At 43.2% G+C, this 23161-nt stretch overlaps 1 protein-coding gene across 4 annotated transcripts in view; it reads left to right on the top strand.

Annotated features, from left to right (window-relative positions):
• Window positions 1-23161, top strand: part of CA10 (carbonic anhydrase 10) — a 474465-nt gene that overhangs the window by 435105 nt on the left and 16199 nt on the right. For all 4 annotated transcript variants that reach the window (XM_038547752.1, XM_038547753.1, XM_038547750.1 and 1 more), the window contains 2 exons: window positions 14217-14312; window positions 18732-18804. In XM_038547752.1, coding sequence (XP_038403680.1) covers window positions 14217-14312; window positions 18732-18804 — 169 coding nt within the window. The remainder of the gene's footprint in view (window positions 1-14216; window positions 14313-18731; window positions 18805-23161) is intronic.

Genomic DNA, 23161 nt, shown 5'->3' with positions numbered 1-23161 from the left:
CATATCTAGTTAAGCATTACACTTTATGCAATTAATGTGTACAAAATAAAGCCGAGGCTTAGGAACATTTTATCCAAATTGCTCCACAGCTTGATTTACAAGAGGAGAAAAAAACACTCCTCTCTTATCAAATAGAGGTTGTGTTTCGATTTCCATTAATACGACAGGCAGGAGAGTACTTATCAAAAGTAACTCTTCTGAATTAACACTGACTGAATATGGGGGTTTGCAAGAGGTCTGTGAGTATCTCGTCTTTCCTCCTTCCATGATGGCTTGTTTACAGACTGCAGAAACCAGATGTAGCTAAATAATGTGTCATCAAATTCTTGATAGAGTTACTTGCTTATAGAATCGGAATCTGAGAAAAAAATAAGGGCTTTACTCTTGGCCCAGTGGTTCCTTTGCTCTGGTCCGAGAACCTGGAGCAACAAGTTCTGCCTCTGTAATGTGTCCTAATTTAACCTCTGCTATTGCCCCTAGAAGAATCTCACTATTCTCCAGATGAGTGGTTTTCTTTTTCCACTAAAGACTCATCCAAGGAGCCCCCACTCCCCACCCCAGCTACTACTACCACCAGGATACCTGTATGAATTATTTATTGGGCTCCTGAGAAAACTGAGTCCCCCAGCATTAAGAATAAAAAGGAAATTTTGTATATGAAGGATTTTCATACGTGCATTTCTCCCTTCAATATCTAAGTACATAGAATACGCCAGGCACCGTGCCGCACGCTGAAAATACACCCAGATATGTAATCCATTGTCTTTTCAAAACCTTCCCAAAAGCCTAGAAGGCCCAAGTGGCTATCCTCATGATACAGATCAGGAAACTGAGACAGAAAAATATTAGGTGATAACCTGAGGTCACAAAGCAAGTAAGGCTAGAGCTTGGACTCTGTGTACAAGAATTTGAGATTCTGAGGCCCTCACATCATCCAGTACCACCACACAGCTGCCTCTAATTACCAAGGAGAGTTGGGCTGCTCCTCTGTGTGGTTGGCTAATCCCAGAACCAACTGCAAAGTGGAGCTCAGAAGTGTTTTGGGTCAAGCCCTTGGGATGCACCTGCTACAGAGGACCTAGTAATGGTCATTGCCTGTGGATATTTAACAGAGCGTGTGTCTCTTCTGTTCAATTATATCTAAACTAGTGAGTCCATAAACATCTACAAATAACTGTGGAAGGATAGAAACCTTACACCATGGTCCCCTGGAACATCATTCACATTGCACTGTGGGTGGTGGCCCCAAGCAATAGAGAAGGAAGTTTTCAGGGTGTGACTCAGTCTCCCGTGGACATGCTTTGGCCCATGCCATCATGTCGTTATTTGGAGGCTGCTTTCCTTGTCTACATCCAGAGGTCAGACCTCAGGCAAAGATATCCTGGCCACCAGGTTGAAGCACTGGACTCTTCTTTTGTAAGTTCAAACCTGAAGTCATTTTCTGCAGGACAAAAAACAGAAGTAAATTAATATTTTCTATGATGTCTAAGACACGCAAGACCAGCTATCGCATCAGTTAAGTCAAAAGACTCAACTGCTAAAGCTATGTTCTTGGGCTGAGATGAGAAATAATTCCACTACAATGGATATTAATTTGGTGTAGGTGTGACTTAAATGTAGGTCATCCCTCCTGAAATGTTCATGGTTCTCCCCCACCTCACTTCATTCAACCAAGTTACCTCTGAATTTATATAATAATAAAGTACATAAGATAAAAATATAAAGTAAAATAATAATAAAAATCATTGTTAACATAATATTGGTTTTTTATTTAAGATTTTATTTATTCATGAGAGACACAGAGAGAGAGAGAGAGAGAGAGAGAGAGAGAGAGAGAGGCAGAGACACAGGCAGAGGGAGAAGCAGGCTCCATTCAGGGAGCCTGATGTAGGACTCGATCCCGGGTCCCCAGGATCACGCCCTGGGCTGCAGGAGGCGCTAAACCACTGAGCCACCCGGGCTTCCCCATAATATTGGTTTTCATTGGCTAATATTTGTTTAGGCTTCTTATATATATAGTTGTAAGAGACAGTGGCCTAGCTGCCCCTTAAAAGCCTTATGAAACATACTTAAAAACCCATTTGGGGCAAGGCTTTTCTGTGGGTACCAGAAGTAGAAAAATGATTCTTATCTTAACCAAAGGAACCATAAAACATGTCCCTACAATAATTAGAACAAAGGGAGCCTTCATTAACACTGCTGATGTGGGCTCTGGAGTTCCTTATTCAATAAGCATTGAACAAAAATGAGCTGAAAGTACCAGAACATGGATTTTTCACCCTGAGGTGAAAGCTCTTCCCTAAGGATGACCGTGAGGCTAGCAATGGGAGACGATGTGTCCAGCACATCTACAGTTTTCATAATATAAACTATGGAAAGAAAAAACTGGCAGAATTTTCTGGCGGCAGATGACAGTAAGATAAAGATATTAATATGAATAATAGACCAACCATGTCCTCAAGAAATACAGTCTCCGGGCAGCCCGGGTGGCTCAGCGGACGCTGACTGTTACCTATGGAATGTAAGAGGTTCCTTCATCCTTCTGGGCTTCTCGGGCCCCTTATCTAGGCCCCAGCAGCCATAGATGTCTAATAGTAATAACCAAACCCCCCATTTGAGGAGTTGCTTTGTGCCAGACACAGCTTCGAAAGTCTACTTTATCTCATTTATACACTTTAGCTTGTTTACATTTTTTTAAGATTTTATTTATTTATTCATGAGAGAACAGAAAGGGAGGAAGAGACACAGGCCGAGGGAGAAGCAGACTCCCTTGTGGGGAGCCTGATGCAGGACTCGATCCCAGGACCCTGGGAATATGACCGGAGCCAAAGGCAGATGCTCAATCATTGAGCCACTCAGGTGCCCTGCTTGTTTACATGCTTTAACTCATCTCTTCATCCCGACTATTTGCGAGGTTATGTTGGAGTCACATTTTTGCATGAGAAGAAATCGAGGCTCAAAGAGACTAAATAAATAAGCCAGGGCTTCAACCCAGAACATTGAACTCCAGAGCCAGTGAATGAGCCTCCTCTGTGCCCTTTGCTGGGATGCATTTGAGGTCATGGGAGCATAGGCAGAAAGTAGCTGGATGCAGATGAAGAGGACAGAAGCAGTGAAGTGTGGGTAGCAGGATGCAAAGCATTAATTAAAATCAGCCAAGGTTCAAAACATATCTGCAGACCTCACCTTTCCATCTTAACAGGCAGCAGCTACTGCCTAAAGCCACTTCCGGGAGGATCCAGAGCTCATTACAGGAGAGCAACCTGCTCTGGCTTTCTGCAGCTTCTTTCATGAGAGTGGGAAAGGTTACAGATGCTTTGAAGAAAGGATCATAGGGAGAGAGTTTGGCTTCTAGAATCAGCTATTTCAGAATGTTTCAGGGGAAGAAAAAAAAAAACATCAGGGAATAGCCTAACTTAGTGGTTCTTGGTAAACATGTGAGAAATATGTATCTTCAGAAGAGAGAACGCTCCAGAAGATCCTTGGCATGCGGTTTGTTTTGTGACAACAGATTTCAAGTTCAGAAAACTAGTAAGAAGGAAAGTGTGTTCAATCTTTGCATTGTGGAAGGAAAAAGAAGGAACATTGGAACTGCCTTTCATCTGTGTGGTGGTTTGTACGTGTCACCTCATTTATTCTGCATGTTTGCCTATACCCTGCCTATTTCCTGAAAGACTGTGTAGTGGATGTTTTTGTTTTATCCTCATGACAGTCCCTAGGCGCATCCCCATATTACAGATGAAGAAACTAAAGTAGAGAAGTGCTAGACAACCAGCCTGCGGTTATTTGAACAGAAGAGGCATCTGGCTGGATTCAAAGCAGTGCCTTTTCCAGCAGCCTCCTGCACACCAGTGTACATCTACACTTGCACCAACTGTCATACAACTCAGTGAAAAACACCATGCTTTAAAAATCCAGGTTTTGTTATCTTCTGGGGGGGGAAATACCATATCTCACTCTGGCTTTATAGGTTGCTATGATAGCTGGACCACATTTGGGGGTCCTTAGTCAATGAAATTATAAGCACTTCTTTTGTCTGTAGCTATAATTGCATTCTGCATCTTAAAATGGAGGCGATGATCAGTCGCCAGGCAAACTGGTGATAATTGCCAAACCTTAGGGCGAGAATGTGGCAGTTGGCCAATATCAAACTACCTTCTCCTCCATAGACTGTGTGTGCTCTTCCACGCAAAGACAAACTTGATAATGACCCACTATGAATAAGTTCTAGCTTATGATTGTTGTTCCAGCAACAGCTGTTGAAATGTGATCTGCCCTCAAATATAAAGCACCTTTCTTTTTTTTTTTTTAAGATTTTATTTATTTATTAATGAGAGACACACAGAGAGAGGCAGAGATACAGGCAGAGGGAGAAGCAGGCTCCCTGCAAGGAACCCAGTGTGTGACTTGACCCCAGGATCGTGGGATCACTCAACCACTGAGCCACCCAGGTGCCCTTCCTCTTTCCTTTCTTGTGGAAGGAAAATATGCGTACACTCAAAAGCAGAGTGTCCCAGGGGCACTTGGCTGTGTGACCACGGAAGAGTAGTTTAACCTCGCTGTGCCTTTGTTTCATCGTTTGCCTATTTCAGGAACAAATGGGATAATATGGACGAGCTCCTGGAGGAAATTGAATATCTGGCGCTCATTTCTGGATACCTGGGGCCTGGCGTACGAGATGATGGGTGGGACTTGTGTCTTGACTGGAATCAAACACTCCTGAGTTGGATCTGCCCTTAAAAAGTTTAAAGGGCTATAGAAATGTGACAGTGGGAGTCATCATTTAAAGGGAAGGAAGAGGTTGCTATTGGTATTCCTTCAATATGTATTTCCTTCCTATCTCCATAGAACACTTACTGGGTAATGTATGCTCTTGATGTTTTGTATTCATCTCTCAAATTTAAACTGGCAGGGCTGGCAAACCACTGCCTGCCACCCATTTTTGTAGATAGAGTTTTGTGGGAACCCAGAGACGCCCATTCTTTTATATGTTGTCTGTGGTGCCTTTTATACCAAAGCAGACTTGAAGAGTTGTGACAGAGAGCATATAACCCACATAGCTGAATTTATTTACTATCTGACTCTATGGAAAGCCTGCCAACCTCTCAATTAGAGTATGAGCCACCAGGGATACGTTTCTCTTTAAAAGCTCCCACCTTGTCTGGTGCCTGGAACATGGGATGCTCTATACGTGTCTGAATAGGACAAGATCAATTGGAAAACGATCCAGGTTCTGAATAGGCGGCATCTTGCTCCTGCTTCCTGGAGAGAACAGGCTCAAAGTGAGGATCCAGAAGAGGGGGCTGCACACACCTACCCTCTATTTCTGCAGAAGCTGAAAGCTCTATTATCGATTGTTTGTTTAGTAATTCTGAACAGCTAATTATTGAGTGCATATGAGATGCCAGGCCCTGGGCTAAATGCTTTATATATTTTGTCTCAGGAAATCATCACCACAGTTCTGTGAAGTAGTTAATATTATTATCCCTGTTTATAAATGAGAGGCCTGCCTTGCCCAAGGGTGCCCAGGGGCGAGTTTCCATTAGAGATACTCTCTTTAGGATTCCAGGCTGTTCCTTTACCAGCTCAGCCAAGCACCTTGCTCTCCTTGTCCCTCAGGACATCACATTTTATTGTATTACTGCCAGCCTGCGTAGCTTCATTCATTTAACAATTGTTTCTACATGGCTCATCTGTGCCAGGTTCTGTACTGGGCATGGGGACATCACAAGGACCCATCCTTGCCTGAATGAAGCTCTAAGTCACCATAGTGAAAGTGGCATGTGATTAACTAATTGCACAATAAATTGAAAGAAAACTGTGCTGTGTTTCAAAGAGGAAAGGCACAGGATGCTATGAGCGTGGGTTATGAGGATCTCTCGAGAGGTGACCCTTGAGCTCAGATCTAAAGGAGTTTGTAAAGAAAAGGCAGGCACAGTGGGGAGGGAAGGGCGTCCTAGGTAGAAGGAACAGTATATGCACAGGCACTAGGGAATGAGGGAGCACAGTGTACAAGGAAACTAAAAGGTCACTTTTAGTGACCAAGGCCAAAGCGCAAGGCTTGTGCTCAGATTTGGGTCTTTATCTCTGTCTCAGAAGCAATGAAAAGCCACTGAGGTGTTTAAGCAGGGGTAATTAAGGTGGAGGTGTCATCGCTCTGAATGCCATGTCAGTACTCTTCCACTACAAGGCAGCTCTTTCCTGAGTTCACTAAGGGGCTCCTGCTAATGGAGCATCACGCTGGGAAAGACTAAGGTGTCTACATCAGGGTCTGAGAACACAGCTGGTCGCTCTGCTGAGGCGTGAAGGGTGAGCGAGCAGCAGCCTGGCATGCACCCGTGAATCACCTTGTTGCTGCAAAGTGTGAATTCCGTTTGAGACCTTTACACAGCACGGGCTGCTCTCAGCCTAACCAATGACAAGGATAGCTTGCTATTGACTTGCAAGCTTGCTTTCAGGAGTTCTGCTTGTTTGGTAAAGATGGGGACTTCTCTATCAGCTTGGAAGCTGATAGTTGCCATCCAAGACCGATGTCTGTCAGGCTCCTCACTTCCACGACGGAGCACAGAAGCTTTGCCTGTAGTCTTAGGAGTATAGTCATAAACACAATTCTCCATCACCCTTAAAATAAAATCCAGACCTCTTAGCTTGGCCTGCCAGGCTATTCGTGCTCTGGCCCCACCTCCCTATTGGACTTCAACTTGCACTACTCTCCCTCATCTAATAGTTGGTCGATAAACGCTTGTTGAATGAATGATTGTATGATTGACTATAGGATCTTGGGCAAGCTCCTCTCTGGTTTCAATCTCTTCATTTTTAAAAGAAGTGGCTGAGGGGCACCTGGCACCTGGGTGGCTCAGTGGTTGAGCGTCTGCCTTTGGCTGAGGTCATGATCCTGAGGTCCTGGGATTGAGTCCGCATCGGGCTCACAGGGAGCCTTCTTCTCCCTCTGCCTGTGTCTCTGCCTCTCTCTGTATGTCTCTCATGAATAAATAAATAAAATCTTAAAAATAAAAAAGAAGTGGCTGGCCTGGGTTTCCTCTGAGGCCCCTTCCAGGAAAAATAAGTTCCAGGATGCAGAATTAGGACTCGTTCAGCAAACATTGCCAATATCTCCTCCAAGCAAGTCTTGTAACAGGCATAGGGGATATCATATGATAAATGATATACCTGCCCTTGAGATATTTATTCAAAGGTAGAGAGAGGAATAATTTCTAAATAACATGGTGCGTGAGTGTGAGTAGAGTGTAAACTCTGCAGGCATAGTGCAATCCCAACTCTTTCTACTCCCTTGAGCAAAGCATCCCTTGGAGGCCCAGTGTCCCCATGACTCAGATGGACAGAATGGCACAACTTGTGGACTTTTGTGAGGGTTAAATGAGGTGATGATACTGCTGCATTTTGTCTGGCACAAAAGTGCCAGCAAGTGTTGGTGATCATTGTCAACAAATGATGATGGTGACTAATGTCAACAATGACGCTCAGCACCCATGTGATTGTACCAGTTGTCTACAGTTTACATCTGTTCTGAACACTCAGTACTCATGCCATCCCAGCAGTAAAATATTTTGAAACTGCCCCCTGGACAATAGGAGCAAAGAGGAGCTACCTTTGATGTTCAAGGTCAGTGATTCATGAAAGATATCCTACAGAAGATGAGACCAAACATATAATGTTTGTCCTTCTCCGATTGACTCACTTCACTCAGCATAATACCCTCCAGTTCCATCCACGTTGAAGCAAATGGTGGGTATTTGTCATTTCTAATGGCTGAGTAATATTCCATTGTATACATAAACCACATCTTCTTTATCTATTCATCTTTCGATGGACACCGACGCTCCTTCCACAGTTTGGCTATTGTGGCCATTGCTGCTAGAAACATTGGGGTGCAGGTGTCCCGGCATTTCATTGCATTAAAACAGTACTTTTCAAAGTTTGACATGCATTCAAATCACTAGGGTTTTTTTTAATACAGATTTTCATTCAGGAGATCTAGGGGAGGGCTCAAGATTCTACATTTCTAACAAGCACAGTGCATTGAGTAGAAAAGCACTATGGGTCTTTTTAACATCTAATTTATGTGCCTTGGGAGAGGGAAGACATTTTAAGATTATATTGACTCTATAAAATCACCATGAGTCAATTTCATATGGTTCAACCTAATGTAAGAAGCAGGCCACCAGTAGCTCCTAATAGAAACCGAAACTCATGGTATCAATCCTAGCCAAGTTACCTTGGAACAATGAGGAGGCAAGACATCAGATCAAAATTCTAAATGTGTCAATTTAAGCTTAGAGCAGAGCACAGCCCCACCCTTATACTTGCCAGCCCCTTTCTCACAGTCCCTGACCCCTGCAGAATGCCACCCTGCAGGTCACCCAATGGCTCAAGGGACTTCTTCCTGCATTTTTCAGTCATGTGAGTTGGAGAGAAGAACCATTCCACTGGACCACCTTCCAATTCCCAACTCTCCAATGCCTGATTCTCAGAATATGCTAAAATTTCAAGGCATGCCTTAAAGCACTGGCACATCCCCAGGTGGTTTTGTAGGTCACCTGGTGGGAAGATTTTAGCAGATGGCAGGATGTGTTTTGATTCTCATTAAGAAGCTTATTCAACACTGAAGGGAGGTATGGTAGGTCCCCCACAGCTCCTGGTTCTTCCACATGGCAACGCTTCTCCACCTGCACAAAATCCTGCCTGGAGGTGGGGGCAGTGAGGGAGATGAGAGGGAAGCAAATGATAAGCATAGGGCTGAAAACCCTTCCTGACAAACTCTGCACAGGCAAAGCATATTTGCCAGCCCCTGCCCATGGTTGCCTTTCTGATTGCAGAATAGCTGCTGTAGGACCATCTGCCACCATTGGCAAAATGCACAAGAAGTGAAAAAGCAATAAGCAAATAGGATATTTCAAGAGCAGCAAAACCATGCTCTCTCCATGAAAAGCTCTAATGACTCAAGATGTTCAGGGTATTCTCAGATCCAAGGTTCCATCCACCTGATTGGGCATTGATGGGATATGGATGATCATTGATTCTGTTGCACTGGTTCTCCACTCCAGCTGCCCGCTAGCTGGAGAGCATTTAACAAATCTCAGTTCCCTGTTCCCACTCCAAATCAATTAAATCAGAATTGGGGGAGCAGGCACAGGTAGGTATTAAAAGCATCCCGGTGATTTCAATGCACAGTGAAGGTTGCAGACCGCTGTTAGAGGTGGTTTTTCCAAAGATCAAAGAAAAGCCTTTTTTTTTTTTTTTTTTTTTATCATGGTCTGTCTCAACTTCTGGAATCTCACCTCCTTTTTTTAATGCAATACACGATATTGGTAATAATGTACACTTAGACTTTTTCAGAGTCACAAATCACTTTTACATGCACTATCTTATTAGATTTTCAAATAAGCCTGTGGAAAATGTTCACACCGCTACAGAAAGATATGTGCTGAGCTTGCTGTGACATTGTTTACAAGACAGAAGAAAAAATGGAAACAACCTGAAAGCCAGCGAGAGGATGGTTAAATGTGTCATGGAGCATTCAAGCAATAGAAAATTCTATAGATATTATAAAAACTTGGGTAGCTCTATACACACTGACTTATAAAGATAGCCACAAACTATTTTTAAATTTAAAAATCATCAAGTTCAAAATCATAATTGGAAATGATTCCATTGTTATTGGGTTTTTCATTTTTTATTTTTAATAACTTTGAGATTTCTTTTACATATAAAAATTGTATATGTTAAAGGATACAATTTGATGTTTTGATATATTAATATATGGAGAAAAGATTACCAAACTAAATAACATATCCATCAACTCTACATAGTTACTATTGTGTGTGTGTGTAAAGATTTCATTTAAGATCTATATTCTTAGCAAATTTCAAGTATACAATATTGCTAACTATCATCACCAGGCTGTACTCAGAACCCTTGAACTCCTGTATCTCGCATAACTGAAACTTTGACCAACATCTCATTACTGTTTCCCCCAGCCCCTGAAAATCGCCAAGCTATTCTATTTCTATGAGCTTAACTATTTGAGATTCTATACATAAGTGAAATCATATGGTACCTGTCTTTCTGGGTCTGGCTTATTTCACTTAGCATGATGTTCTCCTGATTCATCCATGTTGTCGCAAATAGCAGGATTTCCTTCATTTTTATGGATAAATAATATTCCATCTTATTTTTCTTTACAGATTTTCTTTATCCATTCATTCATCAATAAAAACAGGTTATTTCCATATCTTGGCTGTTGTGAATAATGCTGTAGTGAACATGGGACTGCAGATGTCTCTTTGAGATCCAGATTTCATTTGCTTTGGATACATACCCAGAAGTGGGATCACTGGATCATATGGCAATTCTGTTTTTAATTTTTTGAGGAACCTCATATTGTTTTCCACAATAGTGATATGCCAGTGTACCTTCTTACCAACAATGTACAAGGGTTCCCTTTTCTCCACATCCTCGCCAACACTTGTAATCTCTTATCTTTTCGATAATAGCCATTCTAATAAGTGTGTGGTAATATTTCATTGTGGTTTTGATTTGCATTTTCCTAATGGCTGGTGATGTTGAGCACCATTCCATGTACCTATTGGCCATGTATATATCTCATTTTGAGAAATGTCAATTCAAGTCCTTTGCCCATGTTTAACCAGGTTATTTGGTCTTTTTGCTATTGAGTTGTATAATATGCATATCAACGTCTTATCGGATACTTGGTTTGCAGATATTTTCTCCTACTCTGTAGGTTGCCTGCTCACTGTTTTGATTATTTCCTTTGCTGTGCAGAAGCTTCTTAATTGGATACAGTCCACTTGTCTACTTTTGCTTTTGGGCCAGTACTTTTTGGTGTCATGACCAAAAAATCATTGCCAAGACCAATGAATGTCAAGAAGCTTTTTCCCTATTTTTTTTTTCTACTAGTTTTCTATTTTTTTGGGGGGGGTCTGATATATAAATCTTTAATCTAGCTTAAGTTAATTTTTTATATGATATGAGATAACAGTTCAGTTTCATTCTTCTTCAGGGGATATCCAGTTTTCCCCCACAACCTTTATTAAAGAGACTATCTTCTGCCCATTGCATATTCTTGGCATCCTTGTCAAAGATTAGTTGACTCTAAGTATGTGGATTTATCTCTGAGCCCTCTACTCTGTTCCACTGGTCTATGTGTATGTTTTTATATCAGATCATGCTTTTTTTATTACTATAGCTTTGAAGTATATTGTGGAATCAGAAAGCTTTGTTCTTATTCAAGATTGCTTTGACTATTCGGAGTCTTTTGCAGTTCCATATTAATTTAGGATTTTTTTTCTATTTCTGTAAAGAATACTATTGGAATTTTGATAGAGATTGAACAGAATAATAATATGAACATTTTAACAATATTAATTTTTCCAACCCATAAACACGAGATGTCTTTCCACTTATCTATGTCTTCTTTAATTTCCTACATCACTATTTTCTAGTTTTCATTGTACAAATCTTTCACTTCTTTGATTAAGCTTATTCCTAAGTACAGCTGACCCATTTGAACAATGGGAGGGTTAGGGGTCCCAACCCCCCATGCAGTCAGAAATCCCTGTAGACCTTTTGATTTCATGAAAACTTAATTACTGATAGCTTATTGTTGATTGAAAGGCTTACTGATAACATAGAGCCGATTAACACATATTTTGTACATTACTGTATTCTTACAATAAAGTAAGCTAGAGAAAAGAAAATTCAATTAAGAAAATCATAAGAGAAAATATATTTACAATATTTTACTGTATTTATCCAAAAAAAATGCATGTAAGTGGACCAGCTCAGTTCAAACCCATGTTGTTTAAGGTCAGTTGTACTTTATTATTTTTGTTGCTATTGTAAATGGGATTGGCTTTATTAATTTCCTTTTCAGATAGTTCATTGTTAGTCTATAGAAATGACATGAATTTTTGTATACTGAATGTGTATCGGGCAACTTCACTGAACTCATTTATTAGTGGCAACAGTTTTTTGTTGTGGGCAAATCTTCAGTGTATTCTACATACATAACTGTTTCATCTGCAGAGACCATTTTCCTTCCTCCTTTCTGTTTTGGATGCCTTTTATTTCTTTTTCTTATCTAATTGCTCTACCCAGGACTTAGCACTAGAAGTGGCAAGAGTGGGTATTCCTGTCTAAAAGGAAAAATTTTCAGTCTTTCCCCATGGATTATTATGTAAACTATGGGCTTTTCAGGTATGGCCTTTATTGCATTGAGGTTAAGTTCCTTCTATATCTGTTTTGTTGAGAGTTTTCATCATGAAGGATGGTGAATTTTTCAGATGCTTTTTCTGAATCTATTGAGATGGGCATGTGGTTTTTATCTTTCATTCTGGTAATGCAGTGTACCACCCTGGTTGATTTACATACATTAAACCATCCTTGCATCCCAGGAATCAATCCTACTTGGTCATGACGTATAATCTTTTTTTAAAAAATATATATATATATATATTTTATTCATTCATGAGAGACACACAGAGAGAGCCAGAGACATGGGAAGAAAGAGGAGAAGCAGGCTTCATACAGACAGCCTAATGCGGAACTTGATCCCAGGACTCAGGAATCACGGCCTGAGCCAAAGGTAGACAGACACTCAACCGCTGAGCCACCCAGGCGTCCCAATGTATAATCCTTTCAATGTGCTGTTGAATTCAGCTTGCAAGTGTTCCACTGAAGTTTTTTGCATCTATGCTCATTAGGGATATTGTCCTGTAGTTCTCTTTTCGTAAAGCATCGGGCTTTGTTTGGTATCAGGATGATGCTGGCCTCATAAGTTTGGAAGTATTCTCTCTTCTTCCCTTTTTTGGAAGAGTTTCAGAAGGATCCCTATGAATTCTTTGAATGATTGGTAGAATTCACCCCACAAGCCATCTGGTCCAGGGCTTTTCTTTGTTGAAGGTACAGGAGTTGATTACTACTTCAATCTCTTTATATGTATTCATATGTTAAGGTTTTTATTTCTTCTTGATTCAGTGTCGGTAGGTTGTATGTTTCTAGGAAGTTATCTATCCTAGATAATTTCTAGGATCCTAGATCCTAGGAATTTATAGATCCTAAATCCTTTATTATTTCTTAAACCCTCCACATATATGTGTGTGATCTATAAACACAAAAAAATATCTGGAAGGATATATGCTAACTGTTAATAGTTGTATTGCCTGGGCTGGGATTACACAGGCTTGGGGGGAGGAAATATCACTTTTTTTTAGTTTGTTACAAAACTTATACTTCCATACTGTTTTTTTAAAAAAAAAAAACTATTTTAAAACCACAGCCTGCAATGAATTCTAAGGAGAGACGATCACACCTGTTTTTCAGAGGAAGCAATCAAGTCTCAGTGAGATGGAGTAAATTATTCATGTGGCTAAATATTGGTGGGGCACTAGTTTGAGCACGTATGAATGCTGTGTTTCACAATTTCTTAAACAGGCATTTTTTAAAAATTAGGTGAAAGAGGGAAAACCTAGTTTAGTGGAGCCCAGATCCAAGACTCCCACACTAACTATGCACAAAGGCTCAACAAGCAGAATGCTAATCTTTGCTGCTCAAGGAGGAAGTTGAGTCCTGCACAATCAGATGATCTTGGCAGGCTGGGGGCATCAGAAGCCTGAGCCATCACTCTCTCTTTATCAGAAATGCTGAATCTCACAGACTGGCCACGGTCCTCTCAGAATTCCTGGGCTGACTCAGAACCTAACCATTCCCTGCTCACCCAGGGCCGGGAGGAAGATTCGCTCAGTGCCAGCAGCAGCTGTTGACGCAGCCAGGAAAGCACGTCCGCCCCTACAGGGCAGTTCCACTCTTAATAAGAGAAATTCACTTTACACACACTTTAGGGGAAATGTCCTGGGATGGAGCCAGAGCCAGATGGGCACTGAGCTTATTAAAGGCATGATTGTTAGCAGAAAACATTTGCAAATATGTATGGGTACTTTTGTATATGCATACACTGTGGGTGTATGCATTTTATCCACCCTCCACACACACACACACACACACACATACATACAGACACGCAAACCTCCCTGAATCCCTTTCGATTACAAGATTGCCTTTACAATTGTTCCACAACATACCTTATAGTTAACCCGTCTGTAGAGTGGATATGCTGTGCCTCACACCTCTTCATGCCAGGGTACTGTTTCTCACTCTTGTTTTTTCCCTCCTGCCAGGTGCAGCTCATCCACTATAATCATGAGTTGTATACAAATGTCACAGAAGCTGCAAAGAGCCCTAATGGATTGGTGGTAGTTTCTATATTTATAAAAGTAAGTGTCTTGCATTCTTCCATTATTTTCTTGCTGTTCCCAGCCCAGTCAGAATACTGGCTTAGGTTCCGTTGGATCTCAGAAATAAAAGGGGATGATGTCCCGGCCCAAGAAGACCTGCAGGTTGGTGACTTTCATATCCATGAGATTTATGACAAATGAGGTCCCTTTCATGAAGATGTAGAAATGATGATTCCATTTCAAAGCTTCAGGGCCTGAGGATTCAGCAGCCTTTGTTCTAGAGAGAAGAGAGGTGCTGGAACCAGGAACAGGCTTCAGGTCCCACATCATGCAAAAGAATGCAATAGAAGGGGAGGGGTGCCTCGTGGACTGCCTCCCACCCAGATTAAACTCCTTTCTATCAGTTGTCCCTTGGAAACAGAGATAGAAGGGAAATGTGAGATATCCCTCCTCTCCAAGCACTGCCCTGAACAGCTACCTCCAGCTTCCCTGAAGTTGCTTTGAATGTCACCTCCCACCTTCCTCTCCCTTTCCCTCATAAGCACCCCAGGTAGAAATTAAGCAAAGATCACCCAGGCAGACTTTATGACATTCTTAGGAGGCTCCACATCTCCCCAGCAGTCAACAACAACAACAACAGATCTCCAACCAAGAAAATCCTAATTTGTCAAAATAACAATAATAGTCACCTTTAACATTTTGACAAATATGGAGAAAGAAGAAATGTCTTTCCAATGGGGGAAAAAAGAGAGAGAGAAAACAAAAGACAGAAAAACTGTCACAAATGTGTGACAGTTTCAAAAGTTGGCAGCCACTGTGCTAGCTCCTTGGGAAGTTTTGGCCAGACCATGAGAGGAGGTGCCCCAATAAGAACTTAGAATCTAGTGAATGTGATCAGTAGATATCCAGCATTTGCCACCGGGGGCTTTTAGCAGAGTTCTTGTGGTGACATCATCACTGCTCAGGAGAATGGGCATGGGGGCACCCCAGGGACTACCCCCTTTCCCTCCCCAAAAGCATAACCCTTTGCAAAAAAGCACTTTGCCCTGCCTGGCCATCCCTGTCCAGAGTCCATGCCACCTCCAGAGTTCCTCCCTCACAGAGGTCCCATCGGGCCTTTCTGTAGCCTGGGCAGAGCTGTACATTGGGCAGAGGCATTTGTGACATGTTGGCCACCAAACTCCTCTAACTTGTCATTAGCAAATATAGGAAGGGGCTTTTGGCCAGGAAAGCATATTTTGGAACTGTCACACCTTCTGAATACCTGATGTGACACCCCAAAGGAAATTGGTCCTGGCATAAATCCTGCTGGTCCCTGCTCTACATCTCTTGGCATCATCACAGGCCCTGTTATAATGAACAGCAGATTCCTGAATTCCGGGCACTGAGATATGTACTTTACATATATTTTATTACTTAACCCTAATAATAAACCTCTGAGGCAGGCGCTAGTACCCTTACCTCGCAGATGAGGAAAGTGACTCAGAATCTTCAGCATTCCACCCAAGCACATGTAGCTCTTAGCAGCCCATCCAGGAAAAGAGCTCAGGTCTGGCTTGACTTTAATACTAATGACCTTATTCACACTATATGCCTCCCCAGAAGAACGTGGAGAAAGCAATTTAGATGAAGAAGAGAAAACCTGACATTTACGAACATCTGCCCCATACCCTTCTGCCACTTGCAAGTGCAGGGCAAATCCTATATCCCTGGACCAGCCTCAGTTATGATGTTGATACAACTGGTACATTCGCCCCGGGCCATGCTCATTGCTGGGAAGCCTGCAGATATGTCCCACTATTGCCTCCTGCATGTCCAGGAGCTCACCTCCCATGGCCTTCCCATCACCAGGGTTCCATGTCAGCCAACCTGGGCTGCCCAGTACCGCCTGGCCTTTGATGGGTGCCTCAGCCTTGGCCCCAGCTGTGCCTCACTTTGCTCAAAGCCCTTGAGTCAGTGGATGTCATTCTGGAAGCTCAGGCATGTTAGAGCTGACAAGGTGATTGATGTGCCAGGTCAGCCTCCTCCGTAGCAGATGATGGGCATGTATCACAGGAGCTCACTCTGCACCAAGATTACTGACGCAAGTCCCAGTTGCATGCGTGCCTCAGGGGGATGTAGTCAGTGAAAGGATGGGGACTAGCTCCTCCTGCATCTCAGGCCAGTGTGGCCCCTGAGCAAACCTGATGCTTTCTCACTGGATCTCAAAATAAGCCACAGCATTTCTATATTTGCCCAACATAATCAACTCCCAGATGTTCCACAGCCAAGACTTGTCACTCAGTCATCCTAAGCACTGAGTGTGGGACACAGGCTGGTCCTGTACTAGGCACGTGCCTAGAAATGAGCCCTTGGCTCCAAGGGCACACAACCTCTGGCAGTCCTCCTCCCTTCTGAACTATCTGCCCCCTCTTCCCAGATCACTGCCCAGTAGGCAGGCACAGAAAATAAGAGGCCCCTCATCTAGGTCAGCTGATCCCTAGAGATGGCACCCTAGTCAAAAACTGAGCCATAGAAGGTTGGAGTTGTTGGCTAAAATCAGAGAATTGTTTATCTGTGGATTTTATTTATCTCTGTCCCCTCCTAATCCTCCATCCTTCTCATGACCACAGGGAACTGAGATTTGGCTGTAATTACTGCTCAATCACACACCATTAACTTCCCACTGAAGCTCACTTATACCAAGTACATACTTTATCCTCCCTCCCACACCACCAACACACTGGAGCCCACAAATCATCTGTGCACACTCTAGAAATTTTTCAGTTATTTTTAATCAGCTCAAAAGGGTCCAGTCCCAACATTAGTGCTGTACAGGCTCACTGGGTCACCCAAGGCACCCAATTAAGGGGCATGGTGGATTCCTTACCTTCCATGACAATATATTTTCATCTCTCCTTTCATGTGAATTGGCACAAAAAGGCGGCATCAAGCCATGTTTTAAAAGGCCCAAGAGGATGTCAAAGGAGAAGCTAAATTTGGCACTAAAGCTTCTGGGGAGCAGCCGTGTTTGCTTTGGGATGTTTCTCCCTTTAGGAGTGGCTCTGATAAACCCCATTGAGCACTGTCACTCACCAAGCTTCCCCCCTCAGTGTGTGTCTCACCATAACACATCCAGGAAACTGTGTGGGAAAGGAGAGACAGATGGAAGGAAAATAAACAGTCTGTGCTTTCTCCAAACTAAAAATTACCTGTTGCTTATCTAATAATAATAATCATCTGCCGCAATTTTTCCAACCCTCAGAATAAATCAGATTTAAAATGCTGATGTGTCACAGCATCGGATTAGCAGCTGAAGCGTAAATTACAGAGCAGAGCTGAGGCAGGTAGGAGAGAAATGACTGAGATGAACCCCTGTGCCTTGGAAAAGACTGAGCAGAAGGGAGGCTGTTAAGAAAACAGGGTACACAGTTATGTGGGAGTACATCACAGTCTCCAAATGGTGATCCCCTGGCTTGAGCCCCTTGAAGCTTGCCTTGTTCTCCCAAAGAAGGAATTTAGAAACCTGAGGGCATGGGCGTGAAATAGGAACTGATTCCTGGACACCCAGTACAATATTTAACCCATAACAGACACTTGGTAAATATTTATTGGATGTATAGGCACATGGATAGCTGCACAGGAGGATGGATGGATGGATGGATGGATGGATGGATGGATGGATGGATGATTGAATGGATGATTGGTTGACTGAATTGCATGGCTTATGATATATTTGATTCATGTGATAATAAGCAGTGATATAAAGTTCCATATTATTTCTTAGAGATTTTTTTTCATCTTTTGATACTTCTATTCTGACTGTTCTTTCTCTCTCACTGTCTAACTGCCCTCTTCCTAAAATGTCACTCCTTACTTCTACTTAAAACTCTTTGATGCTTCCCCATTCCTACAGAATAAAGCTTAAATACCCTCCCATGACATTTAAAGCCTGATAGGAGCTAGCTCCTGCCTACCTCTCTAGCTTTGCCCTCCATCATTTCCCCATACCCTCAGCAACAACTGCATGGAAATACATGCCTGAGTATAACTAGTTCTCACTCTCTCATGTCCGTATGCACAGATCATCTGTATATAATTATTTTCTTACCCTTCCTCCTTTACATACTCTACCAGCAAAGCACCTTGTAACTTCCATTGATCCTTCAAGACCCAGCTCACTCTTTAGCTCCCCAGATTCCCCAAGTGGGTAGTCTTCCCGTAATATCATTACGCCTGTGACTCTATCATAGCAATCTTCACACTGCACTATAACCATTCATTTACTCACCTGCCTTCTTCCTCTAGATTGGATGTCTGAGAGTAGAGTGTATGTATTTAATGCTGAATTTCCAGCCACCATGGTATTTGGCACATGGCAGGCACTCAATGGCTTTGAATGAATAAATGAACGTATGGAGGCAGTGTTTATTCTGGAATAGAACTGCCCAGTCGTTAATATTTTCTTTTCTCTCCTAGGTTTCTGATTCATCAAACCCATTTCTTAATCGAATGCTCAACAGAGATACTATCACAAGAATAACATATAAAAGTAAGTTTGGTTCGATTTCCTGTACAGCAACTATTCTATAAAGGTTAGTCCTGTCTGAAGGCAGAAAGCCAGAACTGATGATCTCCGAGGGCCTCTTTCAGCTTCATGATCCTTTAATTCTCTAGAAAGTCACTCTGGAGAGTCAGAGTTGGCTAAGAAGCGGCTCATTTCAAAAGGACATCCCCGGGGTGCCTTTGTCATCCACGCCTGTCTAAGACGATAATGATTATTATGATGATGGTCATCGTTATCCCATGGATTTGTAATGAGCTGGGGGACTTGATGAGCTGACAAGCTCCACCATGTCAGCTGGCCACATTTGGGGCTTTGCCAATTACGTGATTGAGAAAGCACTCACCAGGTAGTTTGGATCCAACCTTAACGTTTCCAGAGCTGGACCAGATCTCCCTCTCTGTGTCACTGGGTCTCTTTTCAGGCTTAGGCACTTTTCTCCATTGCTATATGTGATCCACTGTTCTAGAGGACTCTGTCCATTTCCTGGGGTTTCCAGAGTGTTTTATGTCCAGAATCCGTAAGCAGATAAGGGAGAAAAGTGCAAAGTTGAAAGGAGAATAAGGAAAAAGGTGTTACTTCTCCCAAAGCAATCCCAGAAGTTGGGAAAAGTTAAGAGCTCACGCCAAGAGATGAAAGTAGTACAGAAAAAAAAAATTTTTTTAAACTAATTAGGAGGAAGCAGGAAAGTGGGATTCAAGTCCCAACTTTGTCCTTGAGCAAAAAGCTTCATCAATGTTAACTCTGTTTCTTCATCTGTTAAGTGAATAAATTGAACTTCCAACTTCCAGGGTCATTCTGGGTCTGGGATTTTGAATTAAACAATAGGTAAATAATGACTTCATCCCAGTAAAAAGTGGTACGTCAATATTCTTACACCCACATCCCCGCGGAGTGTCCTTCTGCCAAATGAGGAGCTCAGCTGTATCTGCTGCTTCTGCTGCCTGTGGTGATCGGGAAAAGACAGAGTGAATGTTTTTCAGGTGTCCCCTGGGACTGCTGGAGGAAGAGTGTGGAGAACCCTTCCCTTGTTCATGTATCCATTCATTTGGAAGACATTTTCTGTACACCTGCCCATGGAAGACACCAGGCAGGGCCCCCAGAACATAAATGGCATACCACCAGCCCTGCCCACAAGGTGCCCACTACAAAGTCACTTCTGTATGGAAAGGTTGGGGTGCAGAGCAGCGGGGTGGTGAATGAACATGGAGAACCAGCGCACCAGATGGACATCTCCTAAAGGATGGGGTTGTCTCTAAAACCATTCTATCCTTCCTCATTAGAGCCCCAGTGGAGTCCTCTCTAAGTGCACACTTAGGTTGCTCATCTAAGGAAGGCATTTCTGTCTCGTGTGCAAACTGCACATTTTATAATTGTCCATAAAATATTATTAGCCTTTTAACTTTTTTGATTAAAAAAGCATGAAAATTAAATAAAATGTTTTCAACTCATCTTGAATTTGCAGGTTAGAGACCATGAAAAGCCATGAACCTGCACATTAAGCCCCACCACACAATCTAACAGATTGCCAGCTGCAGAGCCGATTATCAGTGGGACTTTCATCCCCTCCCCACCCCCAACAGGGGGCTGATTAATATTAAGCGATGTGGCTGCTGTGGAACATGAAAGGCCCGATGGGGGTCCAGGCTGTGGAAAGATGGCCTTCCTCAGGGATGGGTACCCATTCTGGGGCAAACAAGGGGCTAGAGAGCCAGCCTAACAGGACTCATTGGGACCAACTGTGGATGGCCATTTTGTGGCTGAGAGAAATTTCAGCTTCATCTATTTTGAATGAAGCATCCCTGCTGACTGCTGCCCCATCAGCTCAGTGGGAAGAGAAGGACGCCCTCTGGCAATGGCTAAAGTGGGCAGCTGCGTGAAAACCCAAGACCTTCATTCAGCTGTTCGCTTGCTCACTCCACAAATATTTATTGAGTGGCTCCTAGGTGCCATGAAATAGATCAGTCGAACACATTTTCTCTTCCCAAGGTCCTCACTTTCTGAGTGGGGAGACAGGCCTATCGTAGTACATTATAGAGATTTATGTAACGAGCACAATGTGGAAAGTCTAAAGAGAGTTCTTTGGAATCCAGAAAATCTGCTTAGAATGCATGGCAAGGTTGCAAAGAGCAGGTGCCATTTAAATAAGGACTGAATAGATGAGTACCTATTTGCTGGCAAAAGAGAGGCGTGAGGGGAAGAGGAGGCAGGGAAGAAAGGGAGAGAGGATAGGAAGGCAGGCAGGGCGGAGGGGAAAAGAGAGGGAAGCAGGGAGGACATTTCAAGCACAAAGAGGAGCATCCTAAGCAAGGAGAGCATCCCAGGGACTGGGAAGAGTTCAGAGGGAGGAGCTCTGCCTTGGGCAGCAGTTCATTGCAGTGCCCACAGTATACACAGTAAACATGGGTAGGGCCTGAATTAATGCAGGTGGGAGTGGCCCCTTCAAGTAGCAGTAACAAGGGCAGAAGGGGTGACAGGAAAGGTGGTCTGGGTTCAGATCTTGAAGGGTCTTGACACCTTCTGAGGAGTTGAGGCAGAAGACTCATTTAAAGAAATGCCCTTAGGAATGCAAATGGAAGGGAGTGTGAGCACCTCTTCCCCTTCTGTCCCTCATAATCTATCTGTCCTGGCCAAGGAAGAAGAAAGGGAATGAAAGCAAGATAAAGGGACCCCACATGGGGAGAGGTAACCGCTTTTGGCCTCCTAATCACAGGTATTTGTGCTCTTACACTCTGGGCAATAATGGAGGTGTTCCCGTTAGTACCTTTATCACATGCCGCAGCGATAATGAAGGCCCTACCTGTGGGAATGGCCTCGACACAGCTATGCCCAGGACACTGTGGCCGAAAGGGATTGATTTGCTCAGCAGGAGAGCGCCAGCACTCTTCCATCCACTAAACTGCCTGAAGCAGCCAGTCTGTGGAAGATTGGTCTGGTGGCAAGTAGGGGATGTTCTGAAACAGGAATCATTCACTAGGAAGCCGCCAGTGGGTGGGAAACACAAGCCTGGAAGCCTCCCCGGAGGCTCTGTAGACATGCTAGCATTAGCGCCTGAGTTCCAGTGGAGACAACACTACCTGCTTAGGGGCATCTATCAGATACCCTGCTTCCATACTTCTAAGTAAGATTGAAAGAAACCAATCCCTGCCGCCACTGCCACCCAACCACATTACCCAGGGATACCTGACCTTGACCTCCACCCACTCTCCCAGCCCATTCTTCTACTGTTACCCAGAATTACACCCCAGCATAGCTTCAACATGGTACCTACTCTACAATGGGCTCAGCATCAGGATTAAAGAAACAACACTAATGAGCACTTTCCACATCTCAGGCTCTGTGCTAATAGCTTTACATGCAGGGATCCCTGGGTGGCGCAGCGGTTTGGAGCCTGCCTTTGGCCCAGGGCGCGATCCTGGAGACCCGGGATCGAATCCCACGTTGGGCTCCCGGTGCATGGAGCCTGCTTCTCCCTCTGCCTGTGTCTCTGCCTCTCTCTCTCTCTGTGAGACTATCATAGATAAATAAAAAAAAAAAATAGCTTTACATGCAGCACCTGAGCTAGTGTTCATGAAGTACCCACCTTCGGAGTGGTATGACTGCTATCCCAATTTACCAAGGCTGGAAGAAGTGAAGCAATTTGACAAGGGCACACATCTAGTAAGTGGCTGTGTAAGTCAGCAACTTCTGCCTAATGAGCAAGCATTCAAGAAGAAACACTGGTTTCTCCTGCTGCAGCTGTGAGTCAGTGGGGGGACTCTGCTTCCAGCTGCAGGTCTACAGATCAGCTAGTGTGGGTTGGCTTCACAGGACAGTCACTTTTCTGGGATCAGATAAATACCCACGGCAAGTACTTCTCATGGCAGAGATCAGAAATATGGGATGTCACTTAAGGCTTAGGCTTGAAACTCATAAACCGTTACTTTTGCCCACTTTTAACTGGCCAAAGCAAGAGAAATGGCCGAGCCCCACAGCAAAATCCTCCTGTGGAGGTGGGGATGGGAAGGAAGTGAACACTTCCTGAGTGATAATCTAGCCTTCCATAGTGAGAAAGCAAGGATTCAATCACAGGTGCTCCCAGGAACTTTTCTATACCTTCATTTTTCCATCATGTTTCCTCTCTAAGGATAGGGAAAACCTTAGCTCTGAGGTCTTAAAACTCATTGTAATGCTGATACTTTCGCATTGCATGAAACTTGGCAGCATGTTTTTTTCTAAATTTAACTTTGGTTCAGTTTCAAGATCTGTCTCCTCTCTTTTTGCATTTGTTTCCACTAGGAAGGGACAGAAACTAACCACGGAACTTGTGGGCACATTGAAAGTTCGGGTTCATCCCATCCCATCC

Source organism: Canis lupus, chromosome 9, assembly GCF_011100685.1.
Source record: "Canis lupus familiaris isolate Mischka breed German Shepherd chromosome 9, alternate assembly UU_Cfam_GSD_1.0, whole genome shotgun sequence".
Lineage (NCBI taxonomy): Eukaryota > Metazoa > Chordata > Mammalia > Carnivora > Canidae > Canis > Canis lupus.
This window is presented reverse-complemented; position numbering and strand designations above follow the sequence as displayed.